The 15452-nt window shown below is 51.0% G+C and overlaps 1 protein-coding gene across 6 annotated transcripts in view; it reads right to left on the bottom strand.

The window, feature by feature from the left end:
• ikbkb (inhibitor of nuclear factor kappa B kinase subunit beta) overlaps positions 1-15452 on the bottom strand; it is a 224189-nt gene that overhangs the window by 50573 nt on the left and 158164 nt on the right. For all 6 annotated transcript variants that reach the window (XM_072485962.1, XM_072485965.1, XM_072485960.1 and 3 more), the window contains exons 2-3: positions 9952-10069; positions 3850-3944 (exon numbers count right to left, since the gene is read on the bottom strand). In XM_072485962.1, coding sequence (XP_072342063.1) covers positions 3850-3944; positions 9952-10056 — 200 coding nt within the window. In that variant the 5' untranslated portion in view covers positions 10057-10069. The remainder of the gene's footprint in view (positions 1-3849; positions 3945-9951; positions 10070-15452) is intronic.

The following is a 15452-nucleotide window of genomic DNA, read 5'->3' as shown; positions in this document are numbered from 1 at the left end:
TCAGCATCGTCCAAAACTGACCAAGGGAGGGAATGAGCTAATCCAAAAGAGGACTTCACAATTTCCGAAGTTCAGAATTGAGTAAGTGGAATGTGTGATGGGAAGTCAGAATGGGAGCTGGGCGGAGAACATAATTGAAGGCAGAAATGATCTGAATTTAGTTTGAATTGTTGTTAATTCAAGAGCTTTTTAACTACCGTCGGCAGAATTTTATCAGCACCCACCCCCCCTCCCTTCCCCATGAAGCTCGACACCATCCAGGACAAAGCAGCCCCGCTTGATCGGCACCCCATCCGCAAACACTCCCTCCCTCCCCCACCGACGCACAGTGGCAGCCGTGTGTACCGTCTACAAGATGCACTGCAGCAACTCGCCAAGGCTCCTTCCTCAGCACCTTCCAAACAGCTTCCACAAGCTCTTGTGGTGCTCATCAGCGGACAGCAACGGGCACGATTTCCATTGCGTGTTTTGGATTGCACCCGTTTTCAATATTCTGTCACAAGGAGGCCTCGACAGAAAGGAACCGTCAACGCTGGAAATGGGCCCACCTCAAAACTGCGAAGATTCAGGAGCTGATTGGCCACCTCCTCCAGAGAGGGAGGACCTCTTCAACCAGCCAATGGTTGGCCTTTCAAGACAGATCACCTGACAGAATCGCACACTGGTCTGCCTCGATTATTAACTGAACTTAACCACTCCCCCCTTTATAAACACTGTCCTCTTTAACACTCGCACGGACCTCTAGCGCCAAGCTACAACGGACAAGAGTGTCCGACACAATAACCATTCCAAACTCTACCCAAGCAGCACTCTTGTTAAATATTACACAACGAGTTAGGCAACTGGTGACTCAACTGATGAAGAATCTAAAGCCGAGATAAAAGGGAGATAGAGAGAGAGAGACAGAGTGAGAGATAGAGAGAGAGAGAGAGAGAGAGATAGAGAGAGAGACAGAGTGAGAGATAGAGAGAGAGATAGAGAGAGAGAGTGAGAGAGAGACAGAAAGAGAGATAGATAGAGAGATAGAGGTAGAGAGATATAGGTAGAGAGAGAGAAGTAGAAGGAGAAAGATAGAGAGCGATAGCGAGAGAGATAGAGGTAGAGAGAGAGAGAGAGAGAGGTAGAGAGAGAGGGAGAGAGGTAGAGATAGAGTCAGAGAGAGAGGTGTAGAGGTAGAGAGAGGTAGAGAGAGAGATAGAGAGAGATACAGGGAGAGAGTGAGAGATAGATAGAGAGAGAGATAGAGAGAGACAGAGAGTGAGAGATAGACAGAAAGAGAGATAGAGAGAGTGAGATAGATAGAGAGATAGAGGTATATAGGTAGAGAGAAGTAGAGGTAGAAAGATAGAGCGATAGCGAGAGAGAGATAGAGGTGGGGGAGAGAGAGAGAGAGAGAGGTAGAGATAGAATCAGAGAGAGAGGTAGAGAGAGAGATAGAGAGAGAGGTAGAGATAGAGGGGGAGAGAGAGAGAGGTAGAGGTAGAGAGATAGAGATAGAGGTAGAGAGATAGAGAGAGAGATAGAGGTAGAGGCAGAGGTAGAGAGAGAGAGATAGATAAAGAGAGAGAGAGATAGATAGAGAGCAAGAGAGAGATAGAGGTAGAGAGAGAGATAGATAGAGAGAGACAGAGTGAGAGAGGTAGAGGTAGAGGGAGAGAGCGAGAGATAGATTGAGAGATAGATAGAGAGAGAGAGAGAGATAGATAGAGAGAGAAGAGAGAGAGAGGTAGAGATAGAGAGAGAGAGAGAGTTCTCTGGACCAGCTCATCACCTCTTCAAACCAAGCCTAAAAGTGGAGTCAGAGGCCTTGTGCCCCAGAGTGATTCAAGGGTTTTTGATAAATCAATTCAAGCGTTGACTGAAGGATGGATTAAAAGCTGACCCGACTGGTCCGGACACGGTTTGTAGTGGTGACCAAACTTTGCGATTTGGTGGTCAACACTTTTGTCTTTGCTCACGCCCCGCAAGGGGTCACCAGCGGCTGGTAAGGACGTTCCGGTCTGGAATTCAGCCCCGTCCATCGACGCCGTCTCTGAGCTCAAGGCATTTAATGTTCAGTCCTCCCAACAGTGCAGAGTCCTCGGTTAGGACAGTGCCTCTTGTCCCCTCGCTCTCAGGTCAAATCTCGGATTGAGGTTCGGGGGAGGGAGGGGGTGGGACAAGTGGTGAATGGGGGGGGGGGGGGGGGGGGGTGTCACGAATGGGGGTATTTACGGTGCATCCTCTGACGTAGGCCCAACTACAATCCAGCAGCTCCCCAACCCAGCGCCGCGTAGGTTTTCGAAAGGGCCATCTCCTGCTCATCACTGTGTCATCGAGAGGGTACACCAAATACTCCCAACGAGGAACCCGGAAAGAGAATCACTTTGGGTTTGCAAGCAAAATTGACGCAGGCTCCGGGACAGAAAATCTAAACAAGTCGTGCTGGTTTCCAGCCGCTGTGGTTTGGGCCTTGACCAGTTTGAAGAGCTAATTTCCTGCTGCGCGTCTCGAGGCCAGTTGTGTTTAGATTGGGATTGCTGCTTCATGTTTGGAACGCAGCGGTGTTATGATTCGGTCATACCGTGGTAAACAACTCAGATGCAAAAGCAATTCCAGGCACGAATCTGGCAGATGGGACACGCTGAGGCCAGGGGGGGGATTTTGGCCACCCAGTCGGACCCTCCGCTGAGCTTCCAAGGGAATCATAAAGATTGTTTTTCCATGTTGCTGGTAACTGAATGCTGGTCCGTTATCAGGGACGGGTCACATCACAGCTGCCGGGCAGTCTGATCTGATGTGGGGAGGTGTATTGTTTTTTAGATTTACTCTGGCATTGCGCCCCTTCCAAAATCTGACTCTTGCCCCTGGGGAATCAACAAAAAAGAGGCCGTCAAACAGGCTGTCGCACAGCCCAACTCGACAGCTTCATGGCGGTGTTCACATCTGCGGAAAGGCGTCGCCCAAAGCGGCCTTTTTTTTCTCCCACGGCTTTATCTCTTCTGGCCTCCGATCGGAGTTTCCCGAGCCCCATGTTCCGCGCCCTGGCAGTCTGCCTCTCCCTGCTGCTCAATCTCCCCTCTCTCTCACCTGCCCGTGGCTCTCGGGTGCCAGCTCTCTCTCAGCGGGCTCTGGGTTCAGGTCCCACTTCAAGACTCGAGTGCGGCACGGTAGCACGGTGGATAGCACTGTTGCTTCACAGTGCCAGGGTTCGATTCCCGGCTCGGGTCACTGTCTGTGCGGAGTCTGCACGTTCTCCCCCGTGTCTGCGTGGGTTTCCTCCGGGTGCTCTGGTTTCCTCCCACAAGTCCCAAAAGACGTGTTCGATGAATTGGAAATTCTGAATTCTCCCTCATTGTACCCGAACAGGCGCCGGTGTGTGGCAACTAGAGGATTTCACAGTAACTCCATTGCAGTGTTAATGTAAGCCTACTTGTGACAATAAAGCTTATTATTATTGCAGTGGTAATGTAAGTCTACTTGTGACAATAAAGATTGTTAAGTTAAATTAATGGAGCTCCAACACCTAGGCTGACATGCCCAGCGCAGCACCGAGGGAGCGGTGCACTGTCGGAGGCGGCATCTTCGGGTTGGAGTTTTAAACCAGGGTTTTGCCAGCCCTCCCGGGCGGACATTACAGATCCCGCCACTATTTCAAAGAGGTTTATCTTTGGTATCCCTCAATCAATATCACAGAAAGACAGATCACATTGCCCCTGCCAGCACTCACCCCGCCCCCCAACTTCCCACCCCATCTCTCCTGGAAACACTCTCAGCTCTGGGCAGCGGAAATCAAGCGAGCTTCGGAACCGGACCCCTCACTCTCTGTACCAGGGCCGAGACTGGAGGTTCTGGTCAGACAGCCTTCACCTTTTCATAATCTGGATCTCCAGACACCAGCGTTCCCGGTTCCTCGGGCTTAGCTCCTGCCGACATTGCTTGATGGCGATCTGCTCCCCGGTGTCCTGAAAATAAAACACCCATAAATACCCCGATTAGACACATCAGGGGACTGAAGGAACAGTGTGTGTGTGTGTGTGGACACAAAACCTGCGACAGCACAGGCAGTGGACGGGACGTCAGTGGTTCTTCCAGAGTGGGAAAAAAGTTTCAATGTCAAAGCACTGTTCGTAATCGTGACCTGGACTTGGACACAGAGAGCATGATTTCGGGGCGGGAACGGTGGCGCAGTGGGTTAGCCCTGCTGCCTCACGGCGCTGAGGTCCCAGGTTCGATCCCGGCCCCGGGTCACTGTCCGTGTGGAGTTTGCACATTCTCCCCGCGTCTGCGTGGGTTTCGCCCCCACGACCCAAAGATGTGCAGGGTAGGTGGATTGGCCACGCCAAATTGCCCCTTAATTGGAAAAAAATAATTGGGTACTCTAAATTTATTTATTTTTTTTAAACAAAAGCATTTGGGCTCCTTGGGTTTATCAGTAGGAGGCACAGCGGGCAGAATTTTACACTTCCCTGCCAGCTGGTTTACCAGTGGCAGAGTGGCGACATCCAAAATAAATGGGGAAATGTTTGAAAAAGCAGACCCATAAAGGGACTTAGGAGTCCTTGTTCACGATTCTCTTCAGGTTAATGTGCAGGTTCAGCCGGCAGTTAGGAAGGCAAATGCAATGTTAGCATTCATGTCGAGAGGGCTAGAATACAAGAGCAGGGATGTGCTTCTGAGGCAGTATGAGGCTCTGGTCAGGCCCCATTTGGAGTACTGTGAGCAGTTTTGGGCCCCGTATCGAAGGAAGGAAGTGCTGGCCTTGGAAAGGGTCCAGAGGAGGTTCACAAGAATGAGCCGGGAATGAAGAGCTTGACGTATGAGGAATGGTTGAGGACTCGGGTCTGTACTCGTTGGAGTTCAGAAGGATGAGGGGGGATCTCATTGAAACTTACAGGATACTGCGAGGCCTGGATAGAGTGGACGTTTCCACTTGTAGGAAAAACTAGAACAAGAGGACACAATCTCAGACTAAAGGGACGATTATTTAAAACAGAGATGAGGAGGAATTTCCTCAGCCAGAGGGTGGTGAATCTGTGGAACTCTTTGCCGCAGAAGGCTGTGGAGGCCAAATCACTGAGTGTCTTTAAGACAGAGATAGATAGGTTCTTGATTAATAAGGGGATCAGGGGTTATGGGGAGAAGGCAAGAGAATGGGGATGAGAAAATATCAGCCATGATTGAATGGCGGAGCAGACTCGATGGGCCGAGTGGCCTAATTCTGCTTCTGTGTCTTATGCTCTCATGGGTGGCCTTCCTGCCCCCCCCCCACCCCCCCCCCACAAACTGTCCACTATTTTACACAAGGCAGGCAAAACCAATTATTGACCACTCAACGTTGGGTCCGGCAGGAAGGGTTGAGTGAGGGGACGAGGGAACAGCCGGCAGGTCACCTTGCTCGGACCTGGGGAGGGAAGGGGGGCACCTCGCAAAAGCCCCCCACTTGCCACATCGGGTGCCCCTACCCCCACCCCCTCCCCACCATGTGTGCCCCTCCCCCATCTTGCCATCACCAGCAAGACCCCCAGAGCATCTCCCTGGATAAGTACCACCCCGTGGAGCGTCAGACAACTACAGGGTTGAAAATCAGGACCGGTTTTGACAGTCTAAATCAGGGGGAAACAGTCCCCAGTGATAACAAGGGACGCAGAAATGAGGAAACGATATATTTATTTAAAAGCACAGCAAGTTGCTGTGATCTGGAATGCGTTGCCTGACAGCGTGGGGGGGGGGGGGGGGAAGCAGATTCAATCTTCCAAAAGGGAATTAGAAAAATATTTGAACAGGAGTAATTTACGGGGCTTTGGCAGAGTGGGATTAACAGGAAAACGCAGCTGAAAGAGCTGGCAGAGACATGATATGCAATGCTGTATTATTCTATGATTCTATCTTTGTGAAGTGCCTGGTTCTCAGCATCTCCTGCACAATGCTTTTTCCTCGTCCAATTTCCTAGAATTATTCCCAAAGATTTAAGTTGTTGCCGCAAGTGGTGCTGCCGTAATGCGAGTTCGCTGGGCTGGGTCCAGGGAGGAGGAAAGAAATCGGGGCCTGCGACGCCCAGCACAGCAGGAAAGCTGCCCCTCCCCCGTGCCTGTCCACCCTCCCCCACTGGGAGAGTTCCCGTTTCGAGGTTAGGTCCAGGATCCAGCGGCCATTGGGGAGGGGAGACTGAAATACAGGTTCTCTTTTTTAAGCTTCCATGAAATGAAATGAAAATCGCTTATTGTCACAAGTAGGCGTCAAATGAAGTTACTGTGAAAAGCCCCTAGTCGCCACATTCCGGCGCCTGTTCGGGGAGGCTGGTACGGGAATTGAACCGTGCTGCTGGCCTGCCTTGGTCTGCTTTCAAAGCCAGCGATTTAGCCCAGCGTGCTGAACCAACTGTCACACACCCCTTCAATCTGGAGATTGGCAACTAAGGGAGTTCTGGGAAGCTGGGGGACATCATTCATCCCAGCTTACTGAGGGCAGATCAACTCGAAGCTTTAAAAAAAAAAAAAAGGAGGAACCCTGGCTGATTAATCCCCTCGAGTATTGCCCACCAACACCAGTGGAGTGTTGACATCCATACAGGCATTCACAAAGACAGCCGAGCATCTGATATGAAACTCGTTCACCCAGTTCAATCTTTATTTTAAACTCCGATGTGGAGATGCCGGTGTTGGACTGGGGTGGGCACAGTAAGAAATCTGACAACACCAGGTTAAAGTCCAACAGGTTTGTTTTGAATCACTAGCTTTTGGAGCGCAGGTGACACACCTGATGAAGGAGCTGCGCTCCGGAAGCTAGTGATTCGAAACAAACCTGTTGGACTTTAACCTGGTGTTGTAAGGTTTCTTGCTATTTTAAACTCAGCTGCCTATTTGATGAACATAACCCCCTCCTCCACCTGATGCCATCTTTCAAGAAGATGCACGACAGCCTATAATAATAATCTTTATTGTCACAAGTAGGCTTACATTAACTCTGCAATGAAGTGACTGTGAAAATCCCCTCGTCGCCACATTCCGGCGCCTGTTCGGGTACACTGAGGGAGAATTCAGAATGTCCAAATCACCCAACACGCACGTCTTTCGGGGACTTGTGGGAGGAAACCAGAGCACCTGGAGGAAACCCACGTAGACACGGGGGAGGACGTGCAGACTCCGCACAGACAGTGACCCGAGCCGGGGATCGAACCCGGGTCCCTGGCGCTGTGAAGCAACAGTGCTAACCACTGGGCCACCGTGCCACCCAGAACGAGGCACGTCCAGTTCTGGTTTACCAATTACGCTACACTCTGACAATAAGGGGGCATTCGATTTATTTCAACACAAAAAAAATTCAGACAAGTGGGCAGTGCCAAGTAAGCACCTCTGGAACTTTACCAGAGATACCATGGATACCCCCCCCCCCCCCAAAACCCCTGGTCCTTCACCAGCCTTCGCAACTCAATCTCTTGGGGCACTGCCTCGAGGGGAGAGGGGGTGAGGGGAGAGGAGAATGGGGAATGGCAGCCCCTAGCCACAGGCTCACCTTTAGGGTGGGTCAGTATCAACAGTGGCCTGCAGCATTGGTAACCTGCTGGGACGCAATAGCAGAATACATGGCTGAGTGGCGGAGCAGACTCGAATGGCCACATTTTGCTCTTCTGTCTTATGGTCTTATAATATGGCAGATAGGGCGGCACAGTGGTTAGCACAGCTGCCGCACAGCACCAGGGATCCGGGTTCAATTCCGGCCTCGGGTGACTGTGTGGAGTTTGCACGTTCTCCCCCGTGTCTGCTTGGGTTTCCCCCGGGTGCTCCGGTTTCCTCCCACAGTCCAAAGGTGTGCAGGTTAGGTGGATTGGCCGTGAAGAAAGCTCGGTGTTACAGGGATAGGGCGGGGGCCTGAGTAGGGTGCTCTTTTGGAGGTTCAGTGCAGACTCAATGGGCTGAATGGCCTCCTTCGGCAGTGTGGGGAGTCTAAAGGAGGAGGCCATTCGGTCCATCAAGCCTCTTTGACGGAGCTGTGTAACTAGTCACATGACCTACCCGCTTGCCACACAGCCCTGCAAACCTTCCCTCACTCGAGCGAATGACTTTGGATAATCGGCGGAGTTTGAATGTTAGTATTTGCAACAAATGTCCGGGACGGGCTGCAAGGAAATTGTGCGCAGGCTCAGCCCTCTCCTCCTCCTTAAAACCAGCGGTTACCTCACGAGGTCTTTATGAAGCGACCTTGGCTGAACCCCCAGCCCAGAGGTCGTGTGACCCCCCTCCATTTCCTGTTCATCATCGCCCTGTTGCTTCGAAAGAGTTTCGGCGGCGGCAGCTCAGCAGATTAGAGCTGAACATGGAGACAGAAGCAGACAGCAGACCGAATAGAGGAAATGGGCAGGGAAATGACATCCTGTCGCAGCGGGGCGACCATGGCTGCAACAATAAATACCCGCTTATCCACCTGCGCTTTCTTTGAATTTGTTTTACCCCTCGACAGAAACTCCTGTCAAAATGTTAGCAGGATCTTTACTGTGTACAGTTAAAGCGCATGGGATTGCGGGTAGTGTCTTGAGGTGGATAGAAAACTGGTTAGCAGACAGGAAGCAAAAAGTTGGAATAAATGGGTCTTTCTCTGATTGGCAGGCAGTGACTAAGTGGGGTACCGCAGGGATCTGTGCTGGGACCCCAACTGTTCACATTGTATATTAATGATTTGGACGAGGGAACTAAATGTATGATCTCCAAATTTGCAGATGATACAAAGTTGGGTGAGAGGGTGAGCTGTGAGGAGGATACAGACATGCTTCAGCAGGGTTTGGACAGGCTGAGTGAGTGGGTACGTGCATGGCAGATACAGTATAATGTGGGTAAATGTGAGGTTATTCACTTTGGCAGCAAAAATAGGAAGGCAGATTATTTGAATGGGTGTAAATTGAGAGAGGTGGACACTCAGCGAGACCTTGGTGTCCTCGTGCATCAGTCGCTGAAAGTAAGCGCGCAGGTACAGCAGGCAGTAAGAAAGGCAAATGGTATGTTGGCCTTCATAGCGAGAGGATTTGAGCATCGGAATCGGGATGTTTCACTGCAATTGTATCGGGCATTGGTGAGGCCACACCTGGAGGAGTGTGTGCAGTTTTGGGGTCCTTATCTGAGGAAGGATGTTCTTGCTCTCGAGGGAGTGCAGCGAAGGTTTACCAGGCTGCTTCCTGGGATGGCCGGACTGTCATATGAGGAGAGACTAAGTCGGTTCGGATTATATTCATCGGCGTTTAGAAGAGTGAGAGGGGATCTCGTAGAAACTTATAAAATTCTAACAGGATTGGGCAGGGTAGATTCAGAATGAATGTTCCCGATGGTGGGGGAGTCCAGAACTAGGGGTCAGAGTTTGAGGATAAGGGGTAAACCTTTCAGGACTGAGGTGAGGAGAAATTTCTTCACCCAGAGACCGGTGAGTCTGTGGAATTCGCTGCCACAGAAAGTGGTTGAGGCCAAAATGTTGAGATTTCAAGAAGGAATTAGATTTAGCTCTTGGGGATAAAGGGATCGAGGGAAATGGGGGGGGGAAGGCGGGATCAGGGTATTGAACTTGATGATCAGCCAGGATCATAATGAATGGCGGAGCAGGCTCGAAGGGCCGAATGGCCTCCTCCTGCTTCTATTTTCTATGTTTTGATTCCCAAAATGGATCGAAAACCATTTTCAAGGCATTTACGCCATGGAATGAAAATCCAAAGAGTTTTTACAAAGAGTGGCTTCCACTCCGCCAAATCACTCCCCACACCGCGACAGTGAATACTGGTCAGAATCTATTGACTCCATTCCGGGACCATTGCTGGATTAATTCAATACTTTATTCACTTCCAGCAGGAATCCACAATGGAGTTGGAGCAAGTTGGAACTCTGATGGAAGCGTCCAATTAAACTCTACAGCGAGTGAAAGAGTGGGGACTGAGAATGTTCCCATCCCCGATCTAACGCAGTCAGCGGAGCAGACATTCAGAGGCACTACCTTGTTCATCCAGCGGTTGACATTCCCGAAGCCTCCGGTGCCCAGGCGTTCCTTCATCTCCCACGATCCGCAGGTCAGGTTCTGTGAGGAGAGAGGTCGACTCATCCTGGCTTCAGATCTAAAGGCAAAAGGGGAAAGAGTCAAACTTACGCTGAAAAAAACCCTCACGACCACGCCGAGACAGCAGAGACGCATTCCCTCGTCTTCCAGTGCTCGTCTCGACAAAGGAGCGAGGTTGCCAAGTTCCTTTTCAAAAATAAATTTAGCACACCCAATTCTTTTTAACTCCCCAAATTAAGGGGTAATTTAGCGTGGCCGATCCACATACCCTGTGCATCTTTTTTGGGCTGTGTGGGGGCGAGACCCACGCAGACACGGGGAGAATGTGCAAACTCCACACGGACGGTGACCCGGGGCCGGGATCGAACCCGGGTCCTCGGCGGCGTGAGGCAGCAGTGCTGACCACTGCACCACCGCCGCGCCCTCGCGAGGTTAAGTGACTGGGATTTTCCCCTTATGGGGAGAAGCCCCCCACTGCCACCCTCGCAAAGATAACCATTGGCTCAGTCCGATCCTGCATGCCATGGAATGCCACCACATCTATCGTTCAGTAGTTGCAGGAATCAATTGATACCTGCCATTTCACAGCTATGGTGGCTTCAGATCACATCATCGACTATTTTGGCGTTGCTTTGTGCTTGGTTAGGTTTGATTCATGAAACAGATTGGTCGTGACTAATATAATCAATATGATTCAACACAGACCTGCCTTTGTGTGAGAAAATGCTAGGCACCCCTTTACCTCATTGCTTCGATTCTGTCCCTCACACATTGCTCTCTTTTCCTGCCTCACCAATGAAGTTTGCTACACATCCCTCTCCTGTTCCCGTCAGGAATTGCTCACTCATCCACATCCTTCCTCCACTCCCGTGCGGGAGCAGACAGCTCAAGCTGACTTTTCCTCTCCACTCATGGCCAATCTGTCAATGTTTGAGTGGGCCGAATAGTCCTGTCCCTTCCTGTGGAACAGCGAAGGACCAAGGTGGTGCGGAACATGGAGAGGAACGCAGACTCCAGTCATTGTTTTAGTCATTCTTGGGAGACGGGGCGTCACAGCCCATCCCCATTTGCTCAGCAAACTGTTTCTGCGCCTCTTGGGTTGAAAATTCCTGAATGATATCCCCAGGATAATGGGAGAACGGCAGAGGATTGTTAAATCTGGGTGGTGCCTTATCCTCGGATATAGGGCAGAACTCCACAATCCCGCTGCTCGGTGGAATCTTCCATCCCCGCCAACGTCGAGAGAGCATTGAACGACATCCTCTGGCCTTGCCTCCATCTTTTCCTTGATATTGAATAATGCTCATCAGATTTACTACACCTGTATCTGCAAGCTTATCAAATTCTCTGTGAATATCTTCAGCCAGAATATTAATAAAAACCCTTCTATGTCTCTGTAATACTGCAGTTCATAGAATTATTGCATTTACAGTGCAGAAGGAGGCCATTCGGCCCATCGAGTCTGCACCAGCCCTTGGAAAGGGCACTCTACTTAAGCCCACACCTCCACCCTATCCCCATAACCCAGTAATCCCCACCCAACCCTTTTTTTTTTTGGACATTAAAGGCAATTTAGCACGGCCAATCCACCTACCCTGCGCATCTTTTTGGGTTGTGGGGGCGAGACACAGGGAGAATGGGCAAACTCCACACGGACAGTGACTCGGGGCCGGGATCAAACCCGGGTCCTCGGTGCCGTGAGGCAGCAGTGCTAACCACTGCGCCGCCCTCGCGAACCTGCACATCTTTTGGGACTTGTGGGAGGAAACCGGAGCACCCGGAGGAAACCCACGCAGGCGGAAGTGGAGGAAGATGGGGAGAACGTTGCAGACTCCGCAGAGACAGTGACCCATGCCGGGATTCGAACCTGGGTCCCTGGAGCTGTGAAGCAATAGTGCTACCGTGCAGCCCACTAGTTGATTGGTTTAGATTGCCACATGGCTATCATGGACCAATCAGGTCCACAGCACAGTACAAAAAAGGAACCATTTTATTTTCCAGTTTCTTTTCCTTTCTGTTTTTTTCCAAAAGTTAAGTTTTTTTTAAAGTATTAATGGGAAGCCGTTCACCTCCGTGACCAGATTATCGTAGCAAGAGTACATAAACTAGTTCAATCTGGGTGTCTGGGAGAGTCCTGTTGCTGATTTTGCCTGAGTTCAATTGCTCTGTTTTATTACCTTTGCTCTCGAGTCGCCAGGTATCTTTATGATACCACCACGTGGTTCAAGTCTGAGTAATGATCAATAACCCAATACACCGATTAGTAAGGTTTAAATCAAAACACATTTATTATACACGTAATCACTACTCATGCACAAATTCTACGTCTAAGCTACTTCTATAACTAACAGGCCAATACGTAACTTGGAACTGGCCCACCAGGTCAGGGAAACAAACGGCCTTTCGTTCGGGTTCTGAGCCTGCGATATTCGAAGTTGGTACAGATTGGTAGCTAGGAGTGCCTATCTCGTAGCGAGCGTTGAATTAAGACTTACGGGTTCGATCTTCACTGCTCCGGTCACGGTCAATGTTGGTTCGTTGTTGCTGGGTGACCCGGGCAGGACGAAGAGCGCGAAGAGGTGGAGAGGAAGAGAAGAGCGCGATTTGAACTCGGGGCTCAATTCTCATAGTCCCCAGGGGCTTCCCGCCTTTTTCGGGCGGACCCTGTACTTGGTCCCCAAGTGATTGGACTTTGTCCCAATCGCTTGGTTCGATTTTCTCCAATGCTGGAGCGGTTCCCCTGATCGATGGGCGGTCTGGAGGTGCTCGTTCACCTCCTTTTGTGTCGGCTCCTGCTGGCGCCGGGGAGTCTGGCTTTGCTTAGTGTGTCTAAATGTTGCTTATTGTTCCCGGGGATTGCTCATCAGTATGCAGATGGCTGTTGTTTTGTTATGCTGATGGTTGCTGGTATCGATATTGTCTGGCCTTTCCAGAGGTAAATACACAGCTAACCTGCAGCTGCTGGTTTTTGTCTTGTTGGCTGACTTTCCCATCAGCCTTTGCCGTTCGCCATTTTGAATCGGGAGTTGGCCAATTTTAAGTGGCTACAGTCCGTGGGCGGGGTTTTCTGTCCGCCCGGTCACATGTTTTGCGGCGACAGAGGTGGCCTGCCATTGGCTGACGGAATCTTCGACACCCGCCATTTCTTGTTGAACGCACCTCACCCCACAGCGGCCATGTGTAAGTCTGGAAGATCCCGCCAGCGTGAAAGGGTGGAAAATTCCCACCTGCGTCTTTACTTTGCGGTCGGAGATATAAATCTTCTTGGGGCGGCACGGTGGCGCAGTGGTTCGCACTGCTGCCTCACGGCGCCGAGGTCCCAGGTTCGATCCCGGCCCTGGATCACTGTCCGTGTGGAGTTTGCACATTCTCCCAGTGTCTGCGTGGGTCTCGCCCCCACAACCCAAAGATGTGCAGGGTAGGTGGATTGGCCGCGCTAAATTGCCCCTTCATTGGAAAAAAGAATTGGGAAATAAACTTCTTTTTTTTTTAAGGCCAAGGCTAGCTTCAGATTAGAGAAGAGAGATTTGATCGAGGTGGCCAGACACTTGAGGGGTGGATAGGTTCCTCTGGGTGAGGAACCAGAGGATACTGATTTCAAGTGGCCAGAAAAACATAGGAACACGGGAATGAGGAGCAAACGTAGGCCATTCAGCCCCTCGAGCCTGCTCCACCATTCAATCAGATCAGGGCTGCTCTCTTCCTGGTCTCAAATCCGCCTCCCGACCTCTTCCCCATCTCCCTCTAGCCCGTTTTTAAAATCAGAAATATATCTGTATCCTTCTTGAAACCATTTAATGATTCGGACTCCACCGCGCTGCGGGGCAGCGAGTTCCACAACTTCACCACCCTCGCCGAGAAGTAGTTCCTCCTCGTCTCAGTTCCCAATCTACCGCCTCGCAACCTGTATCCGTGACTTCTCGTTCTCGAAAGAAGCAGAGGCCACATGGGGGAGAAGCGTTTTCATGCAGCAAGTGGTTGCGATCCGGGATCCACTCCCTCAGCGTGCGATGGAGGCAAATTCAATTGTGGCTTTCAACTGGATAGAAACACTGCAGGATTATGGGGCAAAGGACCAGAAGAGCTGCCTTTACAAGGACTACCATCAGCTTCTCAAGAACAATTTGGGATGGGAAATAAACGTCAGTCTTCCTGGCGACGCTCACATCCCATGCATCTTCCTCAAACGTTGCAGTAAAGCCTCCGTGACGGGATCTCCTCTCAATCCCAGTTTAGTTTTGACTTGCGGCCAAGTTAAGTGCTTTTTCAATTGCTTCCTTCAAAACAGAGTCCAGAACTCATTGCGCTCCAAATGTCTAAATCAATAACCGCAGATTCTATGATTCTGACCTTTTCCGAGACAGGACTGTTCCCTTGGGCAATGAAAGCAGAAGATACTGGAAATGCACGGCAGGCCTGACAGAACCCGGGGAGAGCAATGCGGGGTTAATGCTTCAGGTCAGTGAGCTTCTAGTCGGAATTCTGATTCACCGAACACAGATCGCTCGGTCACCATGACGTTGCTGTTAGGGGGGAGCTTGCTGTGTTCAAATTGGTTTCTGCGTTTCCCACATTACCCCACTGACGACACTGCCCAAGTGCTTCATCGGCTGCAGAGCGCTTTGTGATGTCAGGGGGGAAAGGTGCTAAACGCCCTCTATCGCTTCTTTTGATATGCAAGTATTTTAAATGATAATTGTTCGCCCCTATTGCTGGTTGGCCAGACACTGGCTCCCGATTAAGTGAAGGCTCAATTTTAAAATTCTCATCCCTGTTTACAAGTCCCCCAGGTCCGCCCACACCCCAGACCTCCCCCCCCCCCCTCATAGCCTTGGCCAACCCTCTGCAACACCTGGGGTGGCACCAAGGTTAGCACGGTCGCATCTCACAGCGCCAAGGACTCGGGTTCAATTCCCGGTTTGGGTCACTGTCCGTGCGGAATCTGCACGTTCTCCCCGTGTCTGCGTGGGTTTCCTCCGGGTGCTCTGGTTTCCTCCCACAGTCCAAAGATGCGCCGGTAAGGTGGATCGGCCATGCTAAATTGCCCCTTAGTGTCCAAAAGGTTAGGCGGTGTTGGGAGGGCTGGGGTGTGGGAGTGGGCCTCGGTGGGGTGCTCGCTCGGAGGGTCGGTGCTGACTCGATGGGCTGAATGGCCTCCTTCTGCACTGTAGGGTTTCTATGAACCTGCGTTTCTCAAATCCCAGCCTCTTGGACATTCACACCCTGAGGCCTACAAATCTATAACTTAAATCATAGAATTTACAGTGCAGAAGGAGGCCATTCGGCCCATCGAGTCTGTACCAGCCCTTGGAAAGAGCACCCCACACAAGCCCATGCATCCACCCTATCCTTGTAACCCAGTAATCCCACCTAATCTTTTGGACACCAAGGGGCAATTTATCACGGCCAATCCACCTAGCCCGCACATCTTTGGACTGTGG

The sequence above is a fragment of the Scyliorhinus torazame genome, chromosome 20, assembly GCF_047496885.1.
Source record: "Scyliorhinus torazame isolate Kashiwa2021f chromosome 20, sScyTor2.1, whole genome shotgun sequence".
In the NCBI taxonomy this organism is placed as follows: domain Eukaryota; kingdom Metazoa; phylum Chordata; class Chondrichthyes; order Carcharhiniformes; family Scyliorhinidae; genus Scyliorhinus; species Scyliorhinus torazame.
Note: the sequence above shows the minus strand (reverse complement) of the source record. Positions and strands in the feature narration are given on the sequence as shown.